This window comes from Palaemon carinicauda, chromosome 29 (assembly GCF_036898095.1).
Source record: "Palaemon carinicauda isolate YSFRI2023 chromosome 29, ASM3689809v2, whole genome shotgun sequence".
Classification (NCBI taxonomy): domain Eukaryota; kingdom Metazoa; phylum Arthropoda; class Malacostraca; order Decapoda; family Palaemonidae; genus Palaemon; species Palaemon carinicauda.
In genome coordinates this window covers 66,917,946-66,942,503 of record NC_090753.1, presented here as the reverse complement: position 1 = coordinate 66,942,503, position 24,558 = coordinate 66,917,946, and the positions used below count along the sequence as shown (strand labels likewise).

At 40.2% G+C, this 24,558-nt stretch overlaps 1 protein-coding gene across 1 annotated transcript in view; it reads left to right on the top strand.

Annotated features, from left to right (window-relative positions):
* LOC137622210 (heparan sulfate 2-O-sulfotransferase 1-like) overlaps positions 1-24,558 on the top strand; it is a 60,907-nt gene that overhangs the window by 17,851 nt on the left and 18,498 nt on the right. The window contains exons 4-9 of the mRNA XM_068352677.1: positions 4,065-4,150; positions 5,895-6,033; positions 13,898-13,995; positions 15,020-15,177; positions 22,795-22,874; positions 23,757-23,904. Of these exons, the coding sequence (XP_068208778.1) occupies positions 4,065-4,150; positions 5,895-6,033; positions 13,898-13,995; positions 15,020-15,177; positions 22,795-22,874; positions 23,757-23,904 (709 nt within the window). The remainder of the gene's footprint in view (positions 1-4,064; positions 4,151-5,894; positions 6,034-13,897; positions 13,996-15,019; positions 15,178-22,794; positions 22,875-23,756; positions 23,905-24,558) is intronic.

The following is a 24,558-nucleotide window of genomic DNA, read 5'->3' as shown; positions in this document are numbered from 1 at the left end:
ACACAACTAACAGAAATAATTCCATTGTGGCCATGGCAACCAGCAATTTGCCTATTCAAATGTGTTTACTACCCATTTCCAATATTTTCTTTGTACTATACTGTATTTCTTTATAATATCAAATTGTTTTTGTAAATAAATAAAACATTTAATATACTTTAAAGTTCTAATAACTTGAAAAATGGTTAAAATTATAACCAGGATAGGTGTAAACACCATATATTTCCCGTTACAACACAACCCAAAATACAGACAAATTTTAATGTTTGTCATATCTATTGTATAATACAACTGGTGAATAGCAAAACCATCACTCTATAGACTAGCTTGTTGTATGATTGAAAATCCAGAATTATCAAAATAAAGGCGATTTTATATCATGCGTTTCCTAAACACGCTAAAAAGCACAATAGAAAACGACAACCAATGTTTTGTTTACGTTTAACTCTGATCACAACGAAGAAACAGACGCATTTATACATCTGTGTTTTTGAATTGACAGCAATTTTACCAAGTATAGATTATATGTTGAATTTGTTATTACCAATGTTCTAATTATTTTTTATTAGAACTTTCAAATAAATGAAATGAATGCCATTTATGAAATTTTTTCTTTATGATGCCGCCTGAAACGGAAACCTTCCATTTGTTTACGCTCCATCTTCGATCATAATAAACAAACGAATGCATTAAACACACATGATCTAAGTCATAACTAATGATATTACAAACATTTAGTAAACATTATGTTATTACAAATATTTTACTTACCGTATCCATATAAATTCCTAAATTCGTAGCAAAGCTGGAAATTTTTTTTTTCCTTATGCGTTTAATCCACAATAGCAAACTGCCGCTAATGACAGAGTGATAACTTACGATAATTCTAAACTGTTGCGAAAGATAATTGTCCTTTCCATATCCAAAATACTTTTCCTAACTTCAGTTATAAGTCAACTTGTACCCACCTCAATTATGGATCCCTATGCAAAAAAGGTAAAGAAGAAAGTACTAGGCCTATTTTTAAAGTCACCGAACAATTAGGTTACCGCTATAACGTTCGATGAGAGAGAGAGAGAGAGAGAGAGAGAGAGAGAGAGAGAGAGAGAGAGAGAGAGAGAGAGAGAGAGAGAGAGAGGGGATGGTTTTAAAGTACTAAACAATAAATATGATAGGTTATAACACATTGGTGTTTATGTAATATTAACTGTATAGATGGTTTGAATAAGTTAAGAAATGGTGTAAACAATTCTTTGTTATTGTATTCGCGCGGAAGCTAGACATCAGCTGATGTGATCACAGCCAAAAGTAAAACAAAAATAAGTTAGCAATACTCGATTTTTAAAACACACCCGAAATTTTACAACATAAGTACATGTTTTATTATAGCGCAATTGACATTTAAAGAGTAAAAATTTTCTGGAATAGAATGGTGTTTCCTAAAAAATAGTGGTTTGCGGACGAAGTCGGTTACCGTATTTTAAGCTATGATGGAAATGGATGTATACACGGTATAATTTTTTCGTTTTGTAATTAATTGACACTTCAAGAAAATCGATTTTGGTTTCTTCATCTATTTGTAAGTATTGTATAACGAGAGAGAGAGAGAGAGAGAGAGAGAGAGAGAGAGAGAGAGAGAGAGAGAGAGAGAGAGAGAGAGAGAGAGAGAGATTATGACGCAGAAGGTTACAGACCTAGAACAGGGGAGGATGAAGGGTGGGGGGGGGGGGGGGAGTGATGAGATAGGCTGGGTGGACTCGCAGGGGAGACGGGGGAAGGGGGGATTTGGTTGCCAGTGGCTAAAAATAGATTCTGAAAGACGGTAAAGGGAAAAACGAATCCCATCGAATAAACAGAATAAGGAAAGGGAATAAGATCCAGAGGAATAATAGATATAATGGAATGAAAATGACTAGATGGTGTTAGTTGTGATAAGAATAATTTAGATATTTGAAATAAGAGTGTCTGAGGAGGTATAGAAGGAATTCGTGATAAATATAGAGGAATATCAAAGGATACAGTTAGTTTGCATTAAAGGGTTTGTTATCGTTTATCGGCAGTGAATAGCCTAAACTTCGGTAACGAGTCGTCAATATTTTGTCATATTTTAAACAGTATACATTTGATTTGCAAACATTGGTTTTGTAGAGTAGACGGTAAAATAAAATCTAGAGAGAGAGAGAGAGAGAGAGAGAGAGAGATTTCTGCCATCAAATCTCTCTCTCTCTTTCTCTCTCTCTCTCTCTCTCTCTCTAGATTTTATTTTACCGTCTACTCTACAAAACCAATGTTTGCAAATCAAATGTATAGCCTACTGTTTAAAATATGACAAAATATTGACGACTTGTTACCGAAGTTTAGGCTATTCACTGCCGATAAACGAACCCAGTCTACTCGTGAAAACCTTGAACGCCCAGAGGGAAAAATAAGGCTTTTAAATATACTGTACTAAACAAAAATAATGCTTTAATATACCATCATTAACACTACCATTACAATTATCGTAAGGTTGGAGAAAGATAAAGATTGCCGAGAACGTAACCACATTTCTGTTTACATTTTGTCAGCTGGACTCGCACAGTTAACAGTTGATTTCATTGTTGATGTGGAATTTTATCCTTAAATAGGCTATTCATTATGAAATTATGTTAATGAAATGTAATGTTAATATTGTTTTGTAACATTTATTATAAATCACCGTATTTAGGGCTACCAATATACTTAAAAAGACTATAGATTTGATACATTTTGTAGTGCTTGACTCGCGAACTTTGAACAGCCTCGTGGATACAGAAAATTTATTTTTGAAAAATAGCGATCGTGGAAAAGGGGAATCGTGTAATTCGAACACGCTTAATTCGGGACCCTACTGTATATTACTGTATATATATGGGTTATGGAAAAAATCCGCGAAGTGGTGAATCCGCGATGGTCGAACCGCGAAGTAGCGAGGGTTCACTGTACTTCCTTTCTATATTCTCGACAATCAAAATATTACTGATCGTGTACCATATAGCTGTCATTATGGAACATTCCTTGCTAGAGAAATGTAGTAGCAGCCATGCTCAGTTACCAGGGACAGGTTGTAGGAACAGAGTGGTCCCTAGTTCCCTGCATGGCAGAAAGGATTCTTCCCCTTTTGGGGGTCAAAGGTAATCGACCTAATTGCCATACAGTTGATCAGGAAACTTGGTGTTCTGCTCCCCATTCCAGATCCATAGGCAGTGTGTAGGACACATTCAAACACCCATGTGACAACCTGGATGCATATGCCTTTCCTCCCTTCTCGATCTGCTGACTAATCAATTTTGAAAACGTCAGTTCTCAGGATAACCTTGGCGACTTCTGGATTGCTGCAGCTTGAATGGCACCCCGATCTGATGATGCTCGTAATTTAGGTCCCGAGAGAACTGGTATAGGCTAGCCCTCTCTGTCGGCTGCATCTACGCAGTAATTATCACTCATTGCGGTCCCTTGCACTTCACGGGTCGAGGCTATCCAGCATCTCCTTCAAGTTTAAATCTTTTTGTGAGTCTGTACACAGATGTCTGAATATCTGTGTAAAAGGGGCTCTCCTCTGGTTAGAGTCACTCTTTAGAAAAGGCCATCTTCTGAAAGAACTTTAATTGATTCTCTGGTCGCAATTAATTTCTTTACAGTCGATTTCTTAATTCTCATTCCAAAAGAAGGGGTCCTTCTGCTTGATTTCTTAATTCTCATTCCAAAAGAAGGGGTTCTTCTGCTTTCATTCCAAGAGAAGGGGTTCTTCTGTTTCCTCTAGTAAAGAATACAGATATAATTCAGTGGATTCTCTCCACAAATCAATTGAACTATATAAACTGGGGTTATCATAAATCATTTCTGGAAACTTTACGCGTAAGAAACCCAGACTTGTAAAAGCCCCATTTAGTTTTAGATTAGATCAGACTTTTCATTTACAGCTAGAACAAACCCTTCGAGAATTGAAAATGTTAACCTAGTGGTCTGGCTAGATTATTCCATAAGTTTAAGTAAATTTGAAAGGCCTTATTAAAATAAATTATTTATAACTCTATATTTTTCAGATGAGATTTGTGTACAACGTGTCAAACTGGTTAGAGAAAAAACCTGGGATATATCACGGTCACATTGCATATCTTGATTTTAATAGGTAAGTGTTGAGGCTTTTAAAATCTCAAGTACCTTTTAGGAAATTATTCTTAGATTCCCTGTGATGATTTTTCTATGATCTAAGAAAGGTTAGTGATCTGTTGCAATTCCACCACACTTTACTTTCTTCGTCCTGAATTGTGGATGAGGAAAATGATCTAGAAATAGTTAACAATTGGCGTTCTGTTGTTACGAAGCATTCAGTATGTCATAAACTAGTATAGAATATTAGGCATGAAAACTGTTTTATTTTCTTTCACTTGGTGTTGATATATGATAAGCAAATAACAAATAAACTAGTTTGGTCTTTTGTTTGAAATTTGGTATATCATCTACGATATTCCTGTAATAGTGAAGTTTAAATTACGTCTGGAGTCCCTGAAATGCTGACTTTTCATACACCAAATCTTCTTGTGTATCTCTTTGCTTATTTTGTAAGTGAAGCCTTTCATCAAAGTTTACTAAGAACTAATATTGGTTAAGGCAACAAGTCATTGTTAGGCAATTGTGTTTTTGAAGTATTTCAGCAAGTTATTATATTCTATTTTGGGGAAAATTCTTCCGAAGTATGGATTGTATTCATTGTCAGGGAGTCAAATTGGCTTCTGGTATTATCTATCTCGGGCTTTATGGATTTGTGGCCTTTATTGGAAAAGGTCCGTTGTCAGTTAACAGATTTCAGCTATAACTTGAGATATGCAATTGCTTGAACCATAATTCAGTTGTCAGTTAACAGATTTCAGCTATAACTTGAGATGTGCAATTGCTTGAACCATAATTCAGTTGTCAGTTAACAGATTTCAGCTATAACTTGAGATGTGCAATTGCTTGAACCATAATTCAGTTGTCAGTTAACAGATTTCAGCTATAACTTGAGATGTGCAATTGCTTGAACCATAATTCAGTTGTCAGTTAACAGATTTCAGCTATAACTTGAGATATGCAATTGCTTGAACCATAATTCAGTTGTCAGTTAACAGATTTCAGCTATAACTTGAGATGTGCAATTGCTTGAACCATAATTCAGTTGTCAGTTAACAGATTTCAGCTATAACTTGAGATGTGCAATTGCTTGAACCATAATTCAGTTGTCAGTTAACAGATTTCAGCTATAACTTGAGATGTGCAATTGCTTGAACCATAATTCAGTTGTCAGTTAACAGATTTCAGCTATAACTTGAGATGTGCAATTGCTTGAACCATAATTCAGTTGTCAGTTAACAGATTTCAGCTATAACTTGAGATATGCAATTGCTTGAACCATAATTCAGTTGTCATTTAACAGATTTCAGCTATAACTTGAGATATGCAATTGCTGGAACCATATTTCAAGATCAGATTATCAAACCATACTATCTACAGTTCAGAGTAACTCTTAGATGAAAATATCAAGTCTGTATCTGTGAATATGTTGGTTAAATATGGCAAAGATATTGGGTTCAATTTGCAGTACTGTAAAGTTCTAAAGAGGTTCTTTTGAATGACAATATATTTGATGCTCCTATGAAAATATCCATATTTACCTAAACTTGCAAGAACACATTTAAAAGTTACTTATAAATGAAAAACTCAATTCTTTTCTGATGGTATTGTACCTTTTTTAGAAGAGTAAAGGAATCGTTTTTGCAATCAAAGAAGAAAATCAACTATTCAGTAATTCACGGGTTTTGCATTGCAACTAACGTAAACAATATGTTTAAGTTAGAAGTTATTTTATCTTTAACCAGTAACTTTCCATATTGCAGGTTTGGTGTCAGCCGACAGCCGCTGTATATAAACATCATAAGGAAACCGCTCGATCGCCTCGTGTCGTATTACTACTTCATCCGTTATGGGGATGACCTGCGACCTTATCTAATAAGGAAGAAAATGGGCGACAAAATGGTATGGTGTAGAAGAGTGTTACTATTTGTGCATGTGTGCAGAGGATAAGATTCTTGATTTTAACATAAAACCCACCAGTTTACATGAGTCAGTCTGTTTTTACCTCTAAGAATACAACTTATACAGCAGTCATTTGCCTCTGGCATATATGAACTTTTCTCTGCTCATTTTCTACATTTTCTCTTGCACTGTGGTTGCCTTCTTATCCTGAGTGATTAAATTTTATTTTATTTTTATAATTTGATGTTAACCCTTTTACCCCCAAAGGACGTACTGGTACGTTTCACAAAACTCATCCCTTTACCCCCATGGACGTACCGGTACGTCCTTGCAAAAAACTGCTTTTTCAATATTAAACTTACCCGACAATCATGTAGCTGTCAACTCCGTTGCCCGACAGAATTCTACGGAAGGGATACGCCAGCGATCGCTATACAAGAGGGGGGTGTACTCACAAGCGCCACCTGTGGCCAGGTACTGCAGTACTTCTTGTTGACACCACTTCAATTTTTCCTCTGTCGTGCTTCCGGCAAGACGTTCATGGATACGCTTATAATTTTGGAGTCTTGTTCACGGTTTTTGGTGAAGTATTGCTCTAAGATTTCAGCTTTCGCTATTCAGGAAGTTTTTTTATTAGCTTAGCTAACTTTTGGAATTAATTTGATTAATTATGGTGACGAAGAGAGTATGAACTCTCTTTCACCTTTAAATGGCCGACCCTTCCCTTAGACGGAAGTGTTGGTGTCTAAGAGAGTATAGACTCTCTTTCTTAATTTTGCTTAACAAAAGTTATAGATTTATTTTATATCTCTCCGCCTTTTATAGGCCTCTTCGATTAACTTCCTTTTATTATAAACTTATTAAAATTAATTTTTATATTTGTTTATATTCGACCTTTCCTAATAGTAGGCGGTCTTTTCTTGGTACCGAAGTTAATTAACATTGAGCCCGTCATTTCGGTTTTACCTGTTAACATATTATGCTATTTTAATGTTTTTGAAAGAATTTCTTTGATAGTCTCGTACTGTTTTCAAAGTTGAACTAACGTTTTGTTTTGTCTCTGCAGTTGTTGACGTTCAGAACGTTCAACTTGCGCTCTATCGTTACGATAGAGAGAGAATTTTCACGGTGTCACGTTGCAGTAAGAGTAACCGTGTCTAGCGTTTTGTTCATTCTTTCTTAACTTAATGGTTTTAATTCTAATAAAGGAACTTTTCATTTTGGGAAATATTTCAGTTTTTTCCTTTAACAATAATATGTTTTAACGATATATATGATTGGGCTCTTCTCTCAGGTTCTAAGTCAAGAGAGAGAGAGAGAGAGAGAGATAGAGACGGAGGGAGAAAGAGGAGGATAAACGTTTCGTTCAAGCGAGTAACGTTGTTATCGTTTTTGCTCTTCTCCCTAGTCTCTTTAGGGGAAGAAGGTAAACGTTTCTAGAGTTTTTTTTCTTGTTCTCAAGCTTTATGCGTGAGAGATTTTAAACGTAGTTTATTTGATCTAGTGTTTAGTCTCTTTCCAGCCACTGAATTATTTATCTTTCATTAGATTTTTCTGTTACATTGTAATTCTGTTTTCGCAATTACTAACTTTTGAGAAAGGATAGAATTGCGTGTTTCAGGTACAAACCACTTAAAGTTTCGAGTTCAGTGAAATAAGTGCAAACAGAAAATCAAAAGTGATAAGTGATTAGCGCAAAGTGTGTCAGTGTTGTGCGTGAGGGTACTTCTGTGCGTGCCAGTCGTCCTCCCAGTCCGGGACCTCTTGCAAGCTCCCAAGCCCAGGGGAGAAGCAATGTCGAAGGGCAAAAGGGTTCGGCAGGCCTTGATCGGCGCACAGAAGTATCCTCGGTGGTTGCGGGCGTGTCTTACAGAGACCGTCACTCCCACCCGCAGACGATTGAGCCCTTATTTTGCTCGTCTGCAGAAGAAATTTCGGGGAGAAAACGCTGGTCTCAGGTCTCAAGACCTCTTAAACGTAAAGTCCAGACCTATGCCAGACGTACGAAGTTAGAGTTCAACAACCCGGATGCAGTCATTGGGTTAGCTCTGACTCTCCTCAGTCATCAGGTGACTGCACACCTCCTAAGAGAGGTAAGGCGATGCCTCTACAGACCTCATCTTCTATTAAGGCTTTGCCTTAACAGACCTTATCGTCTGTTGATCCCAAGACGACTTTGCTGCAGTCCATGCAGTCGCAGCTTGCGGTCTTAATGCGTGAGTTTCAGGCTGAGAAGGTTACACCTCCTCCTGCGAACGCTCCGCCTCTCCGCAGTCCAGTCTGCCAGGCGTACGAAGTTGAGGTTCCTCAGGCTACCTTACCGCGTTCTGAGTTGCCAGTTACCAGCGGTGTGCAGCAACCTCCGCCTCCTCCTGCGAGAGCTCCGCCTCACCGCAGTCCAGTCTGCCAGGCGTACGAAGTTGAGGTTCCTCAGGCTACCTTACCGTGTTCTGAGTTGCCAGTTACCAGCGTTGTGCAGCAACCTTAACCTTCCTTAAGGCAACCTCAGCAATGGGAGCAGGAGTCTTATGCCTTACTTCCTCCGCTTCCGCTTGCGGTTCCACCAGCGAGGCAACAATCTCTTGAGGTACGACAACCTCTTCCATCAATGAGGCAGCCACCTCAGCACTCGCTGCAGCGACCTAAACCCTCCTCAAGGCAAGAGTCTCAACTCCTTAGGCTAGCAGCTCAGGAACCTCAACTCGCGAGACAAGAACTGCGTTCTGCGCAGCCGCTACCTCAACTCTCGCAGCTCACACCTCAGGAACCTTAACTCGTTCCTCAGGAACCTGCTACTGCGCATCCGCAACCCTTACAGCAAGCGCAACTCTTGAGGCAGCAACCTCATGCTATGAGTCAGCCACCTCAACGCATGCATCTGCCATTTTTTCCTCAACTTGAGCTTCTTCCCATTCAACTTGGGAATAACAAATGACAATAATAACACTTCATTACTTTCATAACTTGCATTTGTAATCATATACATGTATGCCTACACAAACATTATGATAATGGAGGTTATTTGTATTACTTATATAAAAATATATATGTATTCCTTGCAATATATTTTTAACAAATCGCAAGATATGGCAAAAATATCTTCTAAACAAAAATGAATCATGAGTTATGAATGTAAGGTAATATTATGTTGATATTAAACCCCATGCAAGCATGCATGAAGTAATGCAGTGTTGCCAACAGGGCGAGTTTCCCTTTCCTGAGGTGAAGTAGATTATAGTACATTTAGTGTAGCTTAATTCTACGATTATCATGCTGGCTATCAAATTCATCAACAAAACAGTCTGAGAAATGTTACACGCCATGCAACACGCTCTGCTTACCTTACAGCATGCTCTACATACAGCATGCTCTGCATACAGCATGCTCTGCATACAGCATGCTCTGCATACAACATGCTCTGCATACCTTACCGCATTCTTCTCAGTCACACATCTTTGGTTGTTGCCAACTCACTAGACTGTCAAGCAGTTTCATAACGTTGCCTTCTAGTCTGCTGCTTTTGCACCAGTGGAACCCTCACTGAGAGAACTTAGCTTTTCTCGGATATGGTCCCTGTAGATGAGAAAGTGCTTTTCTCCCTCCTGATATTCCCTTGAGGACTCTGTCATTTGGAGAGGAGCCTTTAGCTGCGTAGCCTCCTATGGACTTTTATTTAAGCATAACATGCTCCCAGGGAAGGTAATGGTTCCACTTCAGTCGCTAACCCCGTCTGTTACCACACCTGCTCCCATAGACCTTGAGCTGTGTTGCAAGACATGCAGTCCAAGCTTAGTCCTTGTTAGAGGATCTTTTTGTTTACGGAGTCAGTGTGTCACTGGGAAGACGTTCAACAACCAGCAGAAGTGACTTGTTGTGACGCAGTGCGGCTACCTCAACAACCCGATAAGGAGTTGTCTGTACGACCCAGACAGTCTAGACAGCTTCGGGTTGTCACTGTACTTCCTCGCTTCCCCATGGTTGACAGTTCACAGACTGTGCAGCAGTACCATGATCTTGTGTCCGGCTCCGTCAGACGACTGGCTTTTAAGAGCTCCCACAAGTCGTCGCTGTCTGGAGATTCTCAGATGGACTATGGATCTGACCAAGGAACTGGGCCTCCTGGTCAATTTTGAGGAGTCTCAGCTCGTCCCATCCCAGACCATTGTCTCCCTGGGTATGGATATTCAGAGTCGAGCTTTTTGGGCTTTTCCGTCGGCCCCAAGGATCTTCCAAGCCCTAGAATGCATCCAGAGCATGCTGAGAAGGAACCGATGCTCAGTCAGGTAGTGGATGAGTCTAACAGGGACACTTTCATCGCTGGCCCTGTTCATCGTGTTAGGGAGACTCCACCTCCCCCCCTTCAGTATCATCTAGCTGCTCACTGGATAAAGGACATGACGCTAGAGACGGTCTCAGTTCCTGTTTCCGAAGAGAGGAGGTCTTCTCTCGCGTGGTGTAAGAACAGCTTTCTTCTCAAGGAAGTCTATCTTTGGCTGTTCAGAAACCCGACCGCCTTCTCCTCTCGGACGCATCAGACACGGGCTGGGGTGCGACTTTGGACGGACAGGAATGCTCGGGAACATGGAATCAGGAACAAAGGACACTTCACATCAATTGCAAGGAGTTGTTGGCGGTTCTTCTGGCCTTGATAAACTTCAAGTCCCTCCAGCTTAACAAAGTGGTGGAGGTGGACTCTGACAACACCACAGCCCTGGCTTACAGCTTCAAGCAGGGAGGGACTCTTTCGTGAAGTTGTTCTAGATCGCAAGGGACCTCCTCATCTGGTCTAAAGATCGAAAGCTCACGCTGGTAACGAGGTTCATTCAGGGCGGTATGAATGTCATGGCAGATCACCTCAGCCGGAAGGGTCAGGTCATCCCCACAGAGTGGACCCTTCACAAGAATGTTTGCAGCAGACTTTGGGCCCTGTGGGGTCAGCCAACCATAGATCTGTTCGCTACCTCGATAACCTAGAGACTCCTGTTGTATTGTTCTCCGATTCCAGACCCAGCAGCAGTTCACGTGGATGCTTTTCTGCTGGATTGGTTCCATCTCGACCTGTATGCATTCCCGCCGTTCAAGATTGTCAACAGGGTACTTCAGAAGTTCTCCTCTCGCAAAGGGACACGGCTGACGTTGGTTGGCTCCGCTCTGGCCCGCGAGAGAATGGTTCTTAGAGGTACTGCAATGGCTGGTCGACATTCCCAGGACTCTTCCTCTAGGAGTGAACCTTCTACGTCTACCTCACGTAAAGAAGGTACACCCAAACCTCCACGCTCTTCGTCTGACTGCCTTCAGACTTTCGAAAGACTTTCAAGAGCTAGGGGCTTTTCGAAGGAGGCAGCCAGAGCGATTGCCAAAGCAAGGAGAACATCCACTCTTAGAATCTATCAGTCTCAAGGGGAAGTCTTCCGTAGCTGGTACAAGACCAATGCAGTTTCCTCAACCAGTACCACTGTAACCCAGATTGCTGACTTCCTGTTATATCTAAGGAAAGTAAGATCCCTTTCAGCTCCTACGATCAAGGGTTACAGAAGTATGTTGGCAGCGGTTTTCCGCCACAGAGGCTGCGATCTTTCCACCAACAAAGATCTACAGGACCTCCCTAGGTCTTTTGAGACCTCAAAGGAACGTCGGTTGTCCACTCCAGGCTGGAATCTAGACGTGGTCCTAAGGTTCCTTATGTCATCAAGATTTGAACCTCTCCAATCAGCCTCTTTTTAGGACCTCACATTAAAAACTCTTTTCCTCGTGTGCTTGACAACAGCTAAAAGAGTAAGTGAGATCCACACCTTCAGCAGGATCATTGTTTTCACATCTGAAACGGCTACATGTTCCTTGCAGCTCGGTTTTTGCTAAACGAGCTTCCTTCACGTCCTTGACCTAAGTCGTTCGAGATCCCAAGCCTGTCCAACTTGGTGGGGAATGAACTGGAGAGAGTACTTTGCCCAGTTAGAGCTCTTAGGTACTATCTAAAAAGGTCTTAACCTTTACGAGGACAATCAGAAGCCTTATGGTGTGCTATCAAGAAACCTTCTTTTCCAAGTTCTAAGAACTCAGTTTCTTACTATTCAGGCTTCTGATTAGAGAAGCACATTCTCATCTGAAGGAAGAAGACCTTGCTTTGCTGAAGGTAAGGACACATGAAGTGAGAGCTGTGGCTACTTCAGTAGCCTTCAAACAGAGCCATTCTCTGCAGAGTGTTATGGATGCAACCTATTGGAGAAGCAAGTCAGTGTTCGCATCATTCTATCTCAAAGATGTCCAGTCTCTTTACGAGTACTGCTACACCCTGGGACCATTCGTAGCAACGAATGCAGTAGTAGGCGAGGGCTCAGCCACTACATTCCCATAATCCCATAACCTTTTAACCTTTCTCTTGAATACTTTTTATGGGTTGTACGGTCGGCTAAGAAGCCTTCCACATCCTTGTTGATTTGGCGGGTGGTCAATTCTTTCTTGAGAAGCGCCGAGGTTAAAGGTTGTGATGAGGTCCTTTAGTATGGGTTGCAGCCCTTGATACTTCAGCACCTTAGAGTTGTTTAGCCTCCTAAGAGGAACGCTGCGCTCAGTAAGGAAGACGAACTTATTTAAGGCAGAGTAATGGCTCAAGTCGACTTCCTTACCAGGTACTTGTAATTTCATTGTTATTTTGAATAACTGATAATATGAAATACGGGATACTTAGCTTCTTGATATACTTGTACACTGGTTTTCACCCACCTCCCTGGGTGTGAATCAGCTACATGATTGTCGGGTAAGTTTAATATTGAAAAATGTTATTTTCATTAGTAAAATAAATTTTTGAATATACTTACCCGATAATCATGATTTAATTGACCCACCCTTCCTCCCCATAGAACCAGTGGACCGAGGAAAAATTGAAGTGGTGTCAACAAGAAGTACTGCAGTACCTGGCCACAGGTGGCGCTTGTGAGTACACCCCCCTCTTGTATAGCGATCGCTGGCGTATCCCTTCCGTAGAATTCTGTCGGGCAACGGAGTTGACAGCTACATGATTGTCGGGTAAGTATATTCAAAAATTTATTTTACTAATGAAAATAACATATTTAAATTTTTTTTCTTTTTTTGCATATTTTTGATAATTTTTTTGAGTAACTTCAAGCATTTTCCAAGAGAATGAGACCAACTTGACCTCTCTATGATGAAAATTAAGGCATTTAAAGCAATTTTAAAAAAAATATACTGCAAAATATGCTTGAAAAAAACCCTGGGGGTTACGGGTTGGAAATTTACAAATAGCCTGCGGGTAAAAGGGTTAATATCCAATGGAAGATTAGTAAGTTTCTGGGTGGAAAGGATATCAGTTACTACAGAAAGTACATTACGCTTAAGTCCGTTTCATAGCTGCTAATTCATTGTTTACTTTAAGTTATACTTTGATAACTATCATTATATTTTCCTTTGTTTTTCTCGCCCATTTTGGTTTAGTAGCATTAACCCTTTTACCCCCAGGCTCTTTGGAAATTTCCAACCCTTAACCCCCAGGGGTTATTTTTTTCCCAGCACATTTTGCAGTATATTTTTTTTAAATTGCTCTAACAACCTTAATTTTTGTCATAGAGAGGTCAGGTTGGTCTCATTCTCTTGAAAAATGCCTGAATTTTCTCAAAAAATTATCAAAAATATGAAAATTTTTTTTTCTTTATAGCAGTTTTTTGCAAGGACGTACCGGTACGTCCATGGGGGTAAAGGGATGGGTTTTGTGAAACGTACCAGTACGTCCTTTGGGGGTAAAAGAGTTAATGTTATTAGGGTCTCTTCTTATTTAAATGTGTTAATTTATCTGCCCTCAATTTTGTACCAGCTTTAGTTTCAATAGTACTTTAACTTCTTTCTGCAGACTCTCGACGAGTGTGTTGCGTTGGAACACGCCGACTGCTCGGTGAATCACGTATGGCTTCAGGTACCGTTTTTCTGCGGCCATCATTCGGACTGCTGGTGAGCGAGCTTCATTTTAATTTTGTGTGGGGTCGTCCCCATCATCGTCAGTCGTTCCTTCAGGGGGATTATATAAAAGTTCTCTCCATTCTCTTATTTTATGTACTTTTTAAAGTTCTCTCCTTTCTTTTTTATTTCTTGTACTTTCAAAGGTTCTCTCCATTCTCTCTTATTTTGTGTACTTTTTAAGTTCTCTCCATTCTCTTATTTCATGTACTTTTTAAAGTTCTCTCCATTCTCTTATTTTGTGTACTTTTTAAAGTTCTCTCCTTTCTTTTTTATTTCTTGTACTTTTAAAGGTTCTCTCCATTCTCTCTTATTTTGTGTACTTTTTAAAGTTCTCTCCATTCTCTTATTTCATGTACTTTTTAAAGTTCTCTCCATTCTCTTATTTTGTGTACTTTTTAAAGTTCTCTCCTTTCTTTTTATTTCTTGTACTTTTAAAGGTTCTCTCCATTCTCTCTTATTTTGTGTACTTTTTAAAGTTCTCTCTATTCTCATATTTCATGTACTGTACTTTTTAAAGTTCTCTTCATTCTTTTATTTTGTGTATTTTTTAAAGTTCTCTCCTTTCTTTTTTATTTCTTGTACTTTTTAAAGTTCTATCCATTCTCTTATTTTATGTTCTTTTTAAAGTTCTCTCCATTCTCCTATTTTATGTACATTTTAAAGTTCTCTCCCTTCTCTTATTTCGTGTTCTTTTTAAAGTTCTCTCCATTTGTTTTTATTTCATGTACATCTTGGTTCAGATATTTTTAATGCACTTTTTCAATTATTTCCTGGGCTGTCCTTTTTGCTTTTTCATATCTACAGCTTTTCTAAATTTAATTTCATGACCAAATCACAATTTTCAAGAAAATTAAATACTTATAAACCAAAGTTATCCATTTTTAGTAATGTTATTGTGATATATTTATTTTAGAACAATTTACTTCTTATAATTATTCAAAATCGTATGCCGTAGTTTACGAGAGAACTCTCTGACAATAGTTTATGCGAGGCGATTTATTTTTTTTTTTTTCAGGATACCAGGATCAAATTGGGCCCTAGAGCAAGCCAAGTTTAACTTAGTCCATAATTATTTCCTCGTCGGAGTCACCGAAGAACTCAAGGACTTTGTTGCGTTATTGGAGTATTCCCTTCCTCGTTTTTTTAAAGGTGCTTTAAATTTATATAATACAGGTGAGACAGTGAGTACTTTTTATTACTCTTATAATATTTATATAGTTACGGTTAACAGATACTTCTTTTGTTATATAGCAGCCTCTAAAAGAGAATAAGAAATAGTATGATTAATTTCCTGCTTTGATATCTGATCAGCATTAATTTTAGGTTTTTATATCTCAATTATCTGTAAACCAGTTATTATTATTACTTGCTAAGCTATCTCAGTTATCTGTAAACCAGTTATTATTATTATTATTATTATTACTTTCTGAGCTAAAACCCTAGTTGGAAAAGCAGGATGCTACAAGCCCAGGGGCCCCAACAGGGAAAATAGCCCAGTGAGGAAAGTAAGCCAGGAAAAATAAAATATACTAAGAACAGTAACATTAAAATAAATATTTCCTATACAGTATAAACTCTAAAAACTTTAACAAAACAAGAGGAAGAAAAAATAGATAGAATAGAGTGCCCGAGTGTACCCTCAAGCAAGAGAACTCTATCCAAAGACAGTGGAAGACTATGGTACAGAGGCTATGGCAGTACCCAAGACTAGAGAATTATGGTTTGATTTTGGAGTTACCTTCTCCTAGAAGAGCTGCTTACCATAGCTAAAGAGTCTCTTCTGCCCTTACCAAGAAGAAAGTAGCCACTGAACAATTACAGTGCAGTAGTAAACCTCCTGAGAGAAGAATTGTTTGGTAATTTCAGTGTTGTCAAGCGTATGAGGACAGAGGAGACTCTGTAAAGAATATGCCAGACTATTCAGTGTATTTGAGGCAAAGGGAAAGTGAACCTTAATCAAAGAGAAGGATCCAATGTAGGACTGTCTGGTCAGTCAAAGGACCTCATAACTCGCTAGCAGTAGTTAGGCATAATATTTAGTTGAAGTTAAATACACAGTATATATTTTTAAATTCTTATTCCAGTGTAAATTATCACATGTAATTATCTATGTCCCTTTAGAAAAAAATAGTAGTAGGTGTAGACTTATGGCTGAGGCAGTAATTATGGTTTAGTAATTAATAGAATAATATAAGAATCACTTTCCTTGAAACATAGCTTTTGTGTTAATTTATTACTCAGTGCTTCTGTTTAAATTTTTCTCATGCTTGAAATTATAGAATGTTGTAATAAATTTTACTCTAATTTAAAACTTTTGAAAGTGCTTTCCAAGTTCTCTTAATGTTTAATATATCATTTAGTGTCATAGCCTATGTCCCATGGTCTTCCACTGTCTTGGGGTAGAGTTCTCTTGCTTGAGGGTATACTCGGGCACACTATTCTATCTTATTTCTCTTCATGTCCTTTTTTGAAGTCTTTATAGTTTATATATGAAAGATTTATTTTAATGTTATTGTTCTTAAACTTCTCTTGTGGTTTATATATTTCCTTTCCTCAATGGACTGTTTTCCCTGTTAGAGCCCTTGGGCATACAGCATCCTGCTTTTCCAACTAGGGTTGTAGCTTAGCTAATAATAATAATAATAATAATAATAATAATAATAATAATAAAAATAATAATAATAATAATAATAATAATAATAATAATAATTTAGTACAGTATTATATTCTTAGGAAATTTAATTCCATTCATATTCACAGCAACCTACTAACCGAGAATTGTTATTTACCGTAAAATTATCTTCAACTGCAAACATGAAAATCCAAGTCCCCATATTGATATAGGTAACTTGTGATTAATGGGTTGCCATGAACAATATTATAAGGCGAATTATAATATAAAGACATTCTTTACAAGTCAAAATACATTAATGCCTTCCTCCCATCCATACATAAGCCCAGGAATTGTAATTATAGTTCTCTTGCTTGAGGGTACACTCGGGCACAGTATTCTATGTTATTTCTCTTCCTCTTGTTTTGTTCAAGTTTTTATAGTTTATATGGGAAATATTTATTTTAATATTGTTACTGTTCTTAAAATATTTTCTTTTCTGTGTGTTTCTTTTCCTCACTGGGCTATTTTCCCTGTTGGAGCTTCTTGGGCTTATAGCATCCTGCTTTTCCAACTAGGGTTGTAGCTTAGCAAGTAATAATAATAATAATAATAGTAATAGTAATATGTTATTTTTATTAGTAAAATAAATTTTTGAATATACTTACCCGATAATCATGTAGCTGTCAACTCCGTTGCCCGACAGAATTCTATGGAGGGATACGCCAGCTATCACAATACTAGAAGGGGGTGTACTTACCAGCGCCACCTGTGGCCAGGTACTATAGTACTTCTTGTTGACACCTCCTCAATTTTTCCTCGGTCCACTGGTTCTCTATGGGGAGGAAGGGAGGGTCAATTAAATCATGATTATCGGGTAAGTATATTCAAAAATTTATTTTACTAATAAAAATAACATTTTTCAATATTAAACTTACCCGATAATCATGTAGCTGATTCACACCCAGGGGGGTGGGTGAAAACCAGTGTACAAGATTAAAGGATAGCTAAGTATCCCATATTTCATATAACAGTTATCTCAAATAACAATGAAATAATAAGTACCTGGTAAGGAAGTCGAATTGAACCGTTACTCTGCCTCTTTTTTAAGTTCGTCTTCCTTACTGAGCGCAGCGTTCCTCTTGGAGGCTGAATCAACTCAAAGGTGCTAAAGTATATAGGGCTGCAACCCCTACTAAAGGACCTCTACACAACCTCTAACCCAGGCGCTTCTCAAGAATGAATTGACCACCCGCCAAATCAAAAGGATGCGGAAGGCTTCTTAGCCTACCGTAACAACCATAAAAACAACAATAAAAGCATTCAAGAGAAAGGTTAAAAAAAGGTTATGGGATTAAGGGAATGTAGTGGCTGAGCCCTCACCTACTACTGCACTCGCTGCTACTAATGGTCCCAGGGTGTAGCAGTTCTCGTAAAGAGACTGGACATCTTTAAGATAAAATGATGCAAACACTGACTTGCTCCTCCAATAGGTTGCATCCATTATGCTCTGCAGAGAACGGTTTTTATTAAAGGCCATCGAAGTAGCTACGGCTCTTACTTCGTGGGTCCTTACCTTCAGCAATGCAAGGTCTTCCTCCTTTAAGTGAGAATGGGCTTCTCTAATCAGAAGCCTTATATAATACGAAACCCCATTCTTGGACATGGGTCTCGAAGGTTTCTTGATGGCACACCATAAGGCTTCTGACTGTCCTCGAATAGGTTTAGACCTATTAAGATAATACTTGAGAGCTCTGACAGGGCAAAGAACTCTCTCTAGTTCGTTACCTACCATGTTGGAGAGGCTAGGTATTTCAAACGATCTAGGCCAAGGACGTGAAGGAAGTTCGTTCTTTGCTAGGAATCCGAGCTGAAAAGAACATGTTGCAGATTCGGTCGTGAAACCAATGTTCTTGCTGAAGGCATGAACCTCACTGACTCTCTTAGCTGTTGCAAGGCAGACGAGAAAAAGAGTCTTGAGTGTAAGGTCCTTGAAGGAAGCTGACTGGAGAGGTTCGAACCTAGGTGACATAAGGAACCTTAAGACTACGTCTAGGTTCCAGCCTGGAGTGGATAGACGACGCTCTTTAGAAGTCTCAAAAGACTTAAGGATGTCTTGAAGGTCCTTGTTGGAAGAAAGGTCCAAACCTCTGTGGCGGAGAACTGAAGCCAACATACTCCTGTACCCTTTAATCGTAGGGGCTGAAAGGGATCTCTCATTCCTAAGATGTAATAGGAAGTCAGCTATTTGGGTCACAGAGGTATTGGTAGAGGATACTGAATTGGCTCTACACCAGCTCCGGAAGACTTCCCACTTAGATTGGTAGACTCTACGAGTGGAAACCCTTCTAGCTCTGGCAATCGCACTGGCTGCCTCCTTCGAAAAGCCTCTAGCTCTAGCGAATCTTTCGACAGTCTGAAGGCAGTCAGCCGAAGAGCGTGGAGGTTTGGATGCAACCTGTCTACGTGAGGTTGACGTAGAAGGTCCACTCTTAGAGGTAGAGTCCTGGGGATGTCGACTAGCCATTGAAGTACCTCTGTGAACCATTCTCTTGCAGGCCAAAGGGGAGCAACCAGCGTCAGCCGTGTCCCTTCGTGCGAGATGAATTTCTGCAGGACTTTGTTTATTATCTTGAACGGTGGGAATGCGTAAAGGTCGAGATGGGACCAGTTCAGCAGAAAAGCATCCACATGAACTGCTGCAGGGTCTGGAACTGGGGAACAGTACAGCGGAAGTCTCTTGGTCATGGAGGTGGCAAACAGATCTATGGTAGGTTGACCCCACAAGGTCCAAAGTCTGTTGCACACACTCTTGTGGAGGGTCCATTCCGTGGGAATGACCTGATTCCTTCTGCTTAGGCGATCTGCTGAGACGTTCATGTTGCCCTGAATGAACCTCGTGACCAAAGTGAGGTTTTGACTTCTTGACCAAATGAGGAGGTCCCTTGCGATCTCGTATAGGCTCCTCGAATGGGTCCCTCCTTGCTTGGAGATGTAAGCCAAGGCTGTGGTGTTGTCTGAGTTCACCTCCACCACTTTGCCTAGCAGGAGGGACTTGAAGTTCAGCAGGGCTAAATGAACTGCTAGTAGCTCCTTGCAGTTGATGTGGAGCGTTCCCTGTTCCTCGTTCCACGTTCCCGAGCATTCCCGTCCGTCCAAGGTCGCACCCCAGCCCGAGTCCGATGCATCTGAGAAGAGATGAAGATTGGGGGTCTGAATAGCCAACGATAGGCCCTCCCTGAGAAGGAGATTGTTCTTCCACCACAAGAGAGTGGTCTTCATCTCTTTGGTGACTGGGATAGAGACTGCTTCGAGAGTCAAACCCTTGTCCCAATGAGCTGCAAGATGGAATTGAAGAGGGCGGAGGTGGAGTCTCCCTAGCTCGACGAACAGGGCCAGTGATGAAAGGGTCCCTGTGAGACTCATCCACTGTCTCACCGAGCAACTGCTCCTCTTCAGCATGCTCATGATGCAATCTAGGGCTTGGCTTATCCTGGGGGCCGATGGAAAAGCCCGAAAATCCTGACTCCGAATCTCCATTCCCAGGTACACAATGGATTGGGAGGGAATGAGCTGAGACTTTTCTATGTTGACTAACAGACCCAGTTCTCTGATTAAGTCCAAAGTCCAGTTGAGACTCTCCAGACAGCGACGACTCGTGGAGGCTCTCAACAGCCAGTCGTCTAAGTAGAGGGAGGCTCTGATGTCCGATAAGTGGAGGAATTTCGCTATATTCCTCATCAGATGCGTGAACACCATAGGAGCTGTGCTTAGGCCAAAACACAGGGCTTGGAATTGGTAGACAACCTTTCCAAAAACGAATCTCAGGAAAGGTTGGGAGTCTGGATGAATAGGAACGTGAAAGTAGGCATCTTTCAAGTCCAACGAGACCATCCAGTCCTCCTGCCTGACCGCTGCTAGGACCGACTTCGTCGTCTCCATCGTGAACGTCTGCTTGGTGACATACGCATTGAGCGCGCTGACGTCCAGCACCGGTCTCCAACCTCCTGTCTTCTTGGCCACCAGAAAGAGACGGTTGTAGAAGCCCGGGGATTGATGGTCCCGGACTATAACCACTGCCTTCTTCTGCACAAGTAGCGACACCTCCTGGTGCAACGCTAGCCTCTTGTCCTCTTCTTTGTAGTTGGGAGAGAGGTTGATGGGAGATGTGGTCAGAGGGGGTTTGAGGCAGAATGGAATCCTGTAACCCTCCCTCAGCCAACTGACAGACTGGGCGTCTGCACCTCTCTTTTCCCAGGCTTGCCAGAAGCTCTTGAGTCTGGCTCCTACTGCTGTCTGGAGATGCGGAGAGTCAGTTTTTTCCTTTAGAGGCCTTGGAACCTTTCCTAGACTTGCTCCTGGAAGAGTCTGGACGGGAGCTTCCTCGGCTGGGGGCTCTACCACGAAAGGGCGGTATGAACCTCGTAGCAGGAGTATCAGCCACTGGGGTGCGATAAGTCCTGGGGACTGAGGTAGCAACCTTAGTCTTACGAGCCGATGAGGCTACAAGATCATGTGTGTCCTTTTGTATCAGGGCAGCAGACAAGTCCTTAACCAGCTCTTCGGGGAAGAGGAACTTCGAGAGCGGAGCGAAAAGGAGTTGAGACCTTTGACAAGGTGTAATGCTGGAGGAAAGGAAGGTACAAAGCTGTTCCCTTTTCTTAAGAACCCCTGATACAAACATCGACGCAAGCTCGCCAGATCCATCTCTAATGGCCTTATCCATGCAGGACATTAATAGCATGGCAGAATCCTTGTCCGCAGGGGAGGTCTTCTTGCTGAGGGCCCCCAGGCACCATTCTAGGAAGTTGAACATCTCAAATGCTCTAAAAACACCCTTCAGGAAGTGATCAAGGTCTGAGAAGGTCCAGCAAACCTTAGAGCGCCTCATTGCAGTTCTACGAGGCGAGTCTACCAGACTTGAGAAGTCAGCCTGGGCAGAGGCAGGTACTCCCAAGCCTGGTTCCTCTCCTGTGGCATACCAAACGCCCGCTTTAGAAGTGAGCTTAGTCGGAGGAAACATGAACGAAGTCTTGCCAAGGTGTTGCTTAGTCTGCAACCACTCCCCTAAGATCCTTAACGCTCTCTTAGAGGACCTTGTTAGGACTAGCTTAGTATAGGTAGACTTAGCTGGCTGCATGCCCAACGAAAACTCAGAAGGTGGAGAGCGGGGAATAGCAGAGACAAAGTGGTCTGGGTATACCTCCCTAAACAGAGCCAAGACCTTACGAAAGTCAATAGAAGGCGGAGAAGACTTGGATTCATCCACGTCTGATGAGGGATCCAGGTGTGCCGCCTCATCATCAGACGCCTCATCACCAGAGTGTAGCGAAGAGATCGGAAAGGTATGCTGAACAGCAGAGTCAGAACGAGCTGGAACAACAATATTAGTGGTTTCCTCTTCAAGAATCTGTTGAGGAAACACCTGAGGCTCAGACTGCAAAGGCTGAACAAAAGAAGCAGAAGGTAGGCGCATGGGTGGAGGAGGCTGACTCCTGGCATGAGTGGCTGAACTCAAGGGTTGCGCTTGCTGAGTGGATGGCGGAAGCGGAGTAGCAAGTTCCTGTTCCTGCGGTGTGAGCGGAGAGCGATGAGGTAGAGGCTGCGCAGAACGTAGTAAATGTCTCGCGAGTTGAGGCTCCTGAGGCGCAAGGCTAAGGTGTTGTGGTGCTTGCCTTGCGGAGGGTTGAGCTCGCTGCAGCGAGAGCTGAGGAGACTGACTCATGGAAGGGAGAGGTTGTTGTACCTCAACCGAGTGTTGCATCACTGGTGGAGCAGCAAGTGGAAGCGGAGGAAGAGAGGTATTGAGGAAAAATTGAGGAGGTGTCAACAAGAAGTACTATAGTACCTGGCCACAGGTGGCGCTGGTAAGTACACCCCCTTCTAGTATTGTGATAGCTGGCGTATCCCTCCATAGAATTCTGTCGGGCAACGGAGTTGACAGCTACATGATTATCGGGTAAGTTTAATATTGAAAAAATAATAATAATAGTAATAGTAATAATAATAATAATAATAATAATAATAATAAGGGCATTTGACATTGTTTCTTTTGAATTATTCAGTATTATTGACGCAATTAAAAAAATCTCATGAAATATATAGCAAATTGTGATTAATGGGTTTCAATATGAAAAAACATATTTTTGTACGAAAACCATCACATTTCATCATTTCAGGCTCAAAATCTCATTTGCGGAAAACTGTGAAAAAAATACTGCCTTCGGAGGAAACTGTTGCTAAACTACAAAATACTAAGGTGAGAATCTAATGTTTTTACTTTAGCTCGATGGCCTACACATAAAAATATATACGTTCGCTGCAAGGATACTTGATAATGCAAGAAAAAACTTGCACGGTTGTTCGTTAAAAGTAAATAAAATAAAATGAAGAGGAAATTAATCATTTTTATAAAAACATTGACTTTTATTGAAAACCTTGATTTAGTTTCACTACCATCTCAGTCTCCTAAAACATGGAAATAATTGTGGAATTGCAAGGGTTTTGCAGGAGAAGGGTCTAAAGTAATGTAAAGAATTTGAGTCCTTTTTTTAGAAACATTTTCAATTTTTCTATTAAAAACTTTGATTTAGTTTCACTACCATCTCAGTTTTCTAAAACTGCATACAGTTAATTCTGAAATGCCTTCTCCATCATGAGGATCAATACTACACAGTATTCTAGAAGTTTTATTCCAGCTGTGACCAAGTTGTGGAATGATCTTCCTAATCGGGTAGCTGAATCTGTAGAACTTCAAAAGTTCAAACTTGCCGTAAATGTTTTTATGTTGACCAGGCTGACATGAGTCTTTTTATAGTTTTATATATGAAATATCTGTTTTAATGTTGTTAATGTTTTTAAAATATTCAATTTTAATTGTTCATTACTTATATCATTTATTTATTTCCTTATTTCATTTCCTCACTGGGTTATTTTTCCCTGTTGGAGCCCTTGGGCTTATAGCATCTTGCTTTTCCAACTAGGGTTGTTGCTTAGCTAATAATAATATTAGCTAGAAATGTGGGATTTATATGATTTTACAGAAGGGTCTAAAGTACTGTATAGTTAGTTACTTAAAGAATTTGTGGCACTTGAGAATTTTCATATTTATGTGCTCTAATATATTTTCCTTTTCACAAAGGTAATGCGACTGGAAGAAGAATTTTACAATTTCGCCCTGAATCACTTCCACTATTTAAGAAAGAAGACGTTAGTCGATGTGGAAGGCAGCGATCTTATATTGGACAGAGGGCAGAACTTCGGCTATGAAAAAATCAAGCCTCGAAAAAGTAAGTACAGTTACTGCGTACATTATCAGGTTAGTTTCATAAGTATGTAATTTTTTTTTCAGATACAGTATTTGCCTTTCGTAATGTTATGTAGATGATTGAACTACAGTAATCAGTTTCCCATCAGCTCTATGTAGTATTTACAGGTAATACATTTTTAATACAGTATTGTTTTATTCTTCACCAAACGTTTAACCGGGCTCCACAAGGCACTAGAAGAATTGGAAGACCCAGGCCTACATGGCTTAGGACTATAGAGCATGAAGTAGGAGATGATGAATGGAGAAGTATTGAATTAGAAGCTCATGACAGAGACGACTGGCGAAATCTAACCGGGGCCCTTTGCGTCAATAGGCGTAGGAAGAGATGATGATGATGATGATTGTTTTATTGTAGTTACTGTTAACCTTGAAGTGGAGAAAGTGGAAAGATACAATGTTCCTTTTTAACCATCTTGTAAAAAAAATCTTAATATTTGATACTTCCTTTTAAATTTGAAGGTGAATAATACAGGCTTCTTTGTTCTTTTTTGTAGGCCATACTTAAAGAAATAAAGAGAAAAAATGGAAAGGTAAATAGTAGTGTTCAAGGCCCTTTGCGTCAATAGGCGTAGGAGATGATGCTGATGATGATGAAATAGTAGGGGTTTCTGCA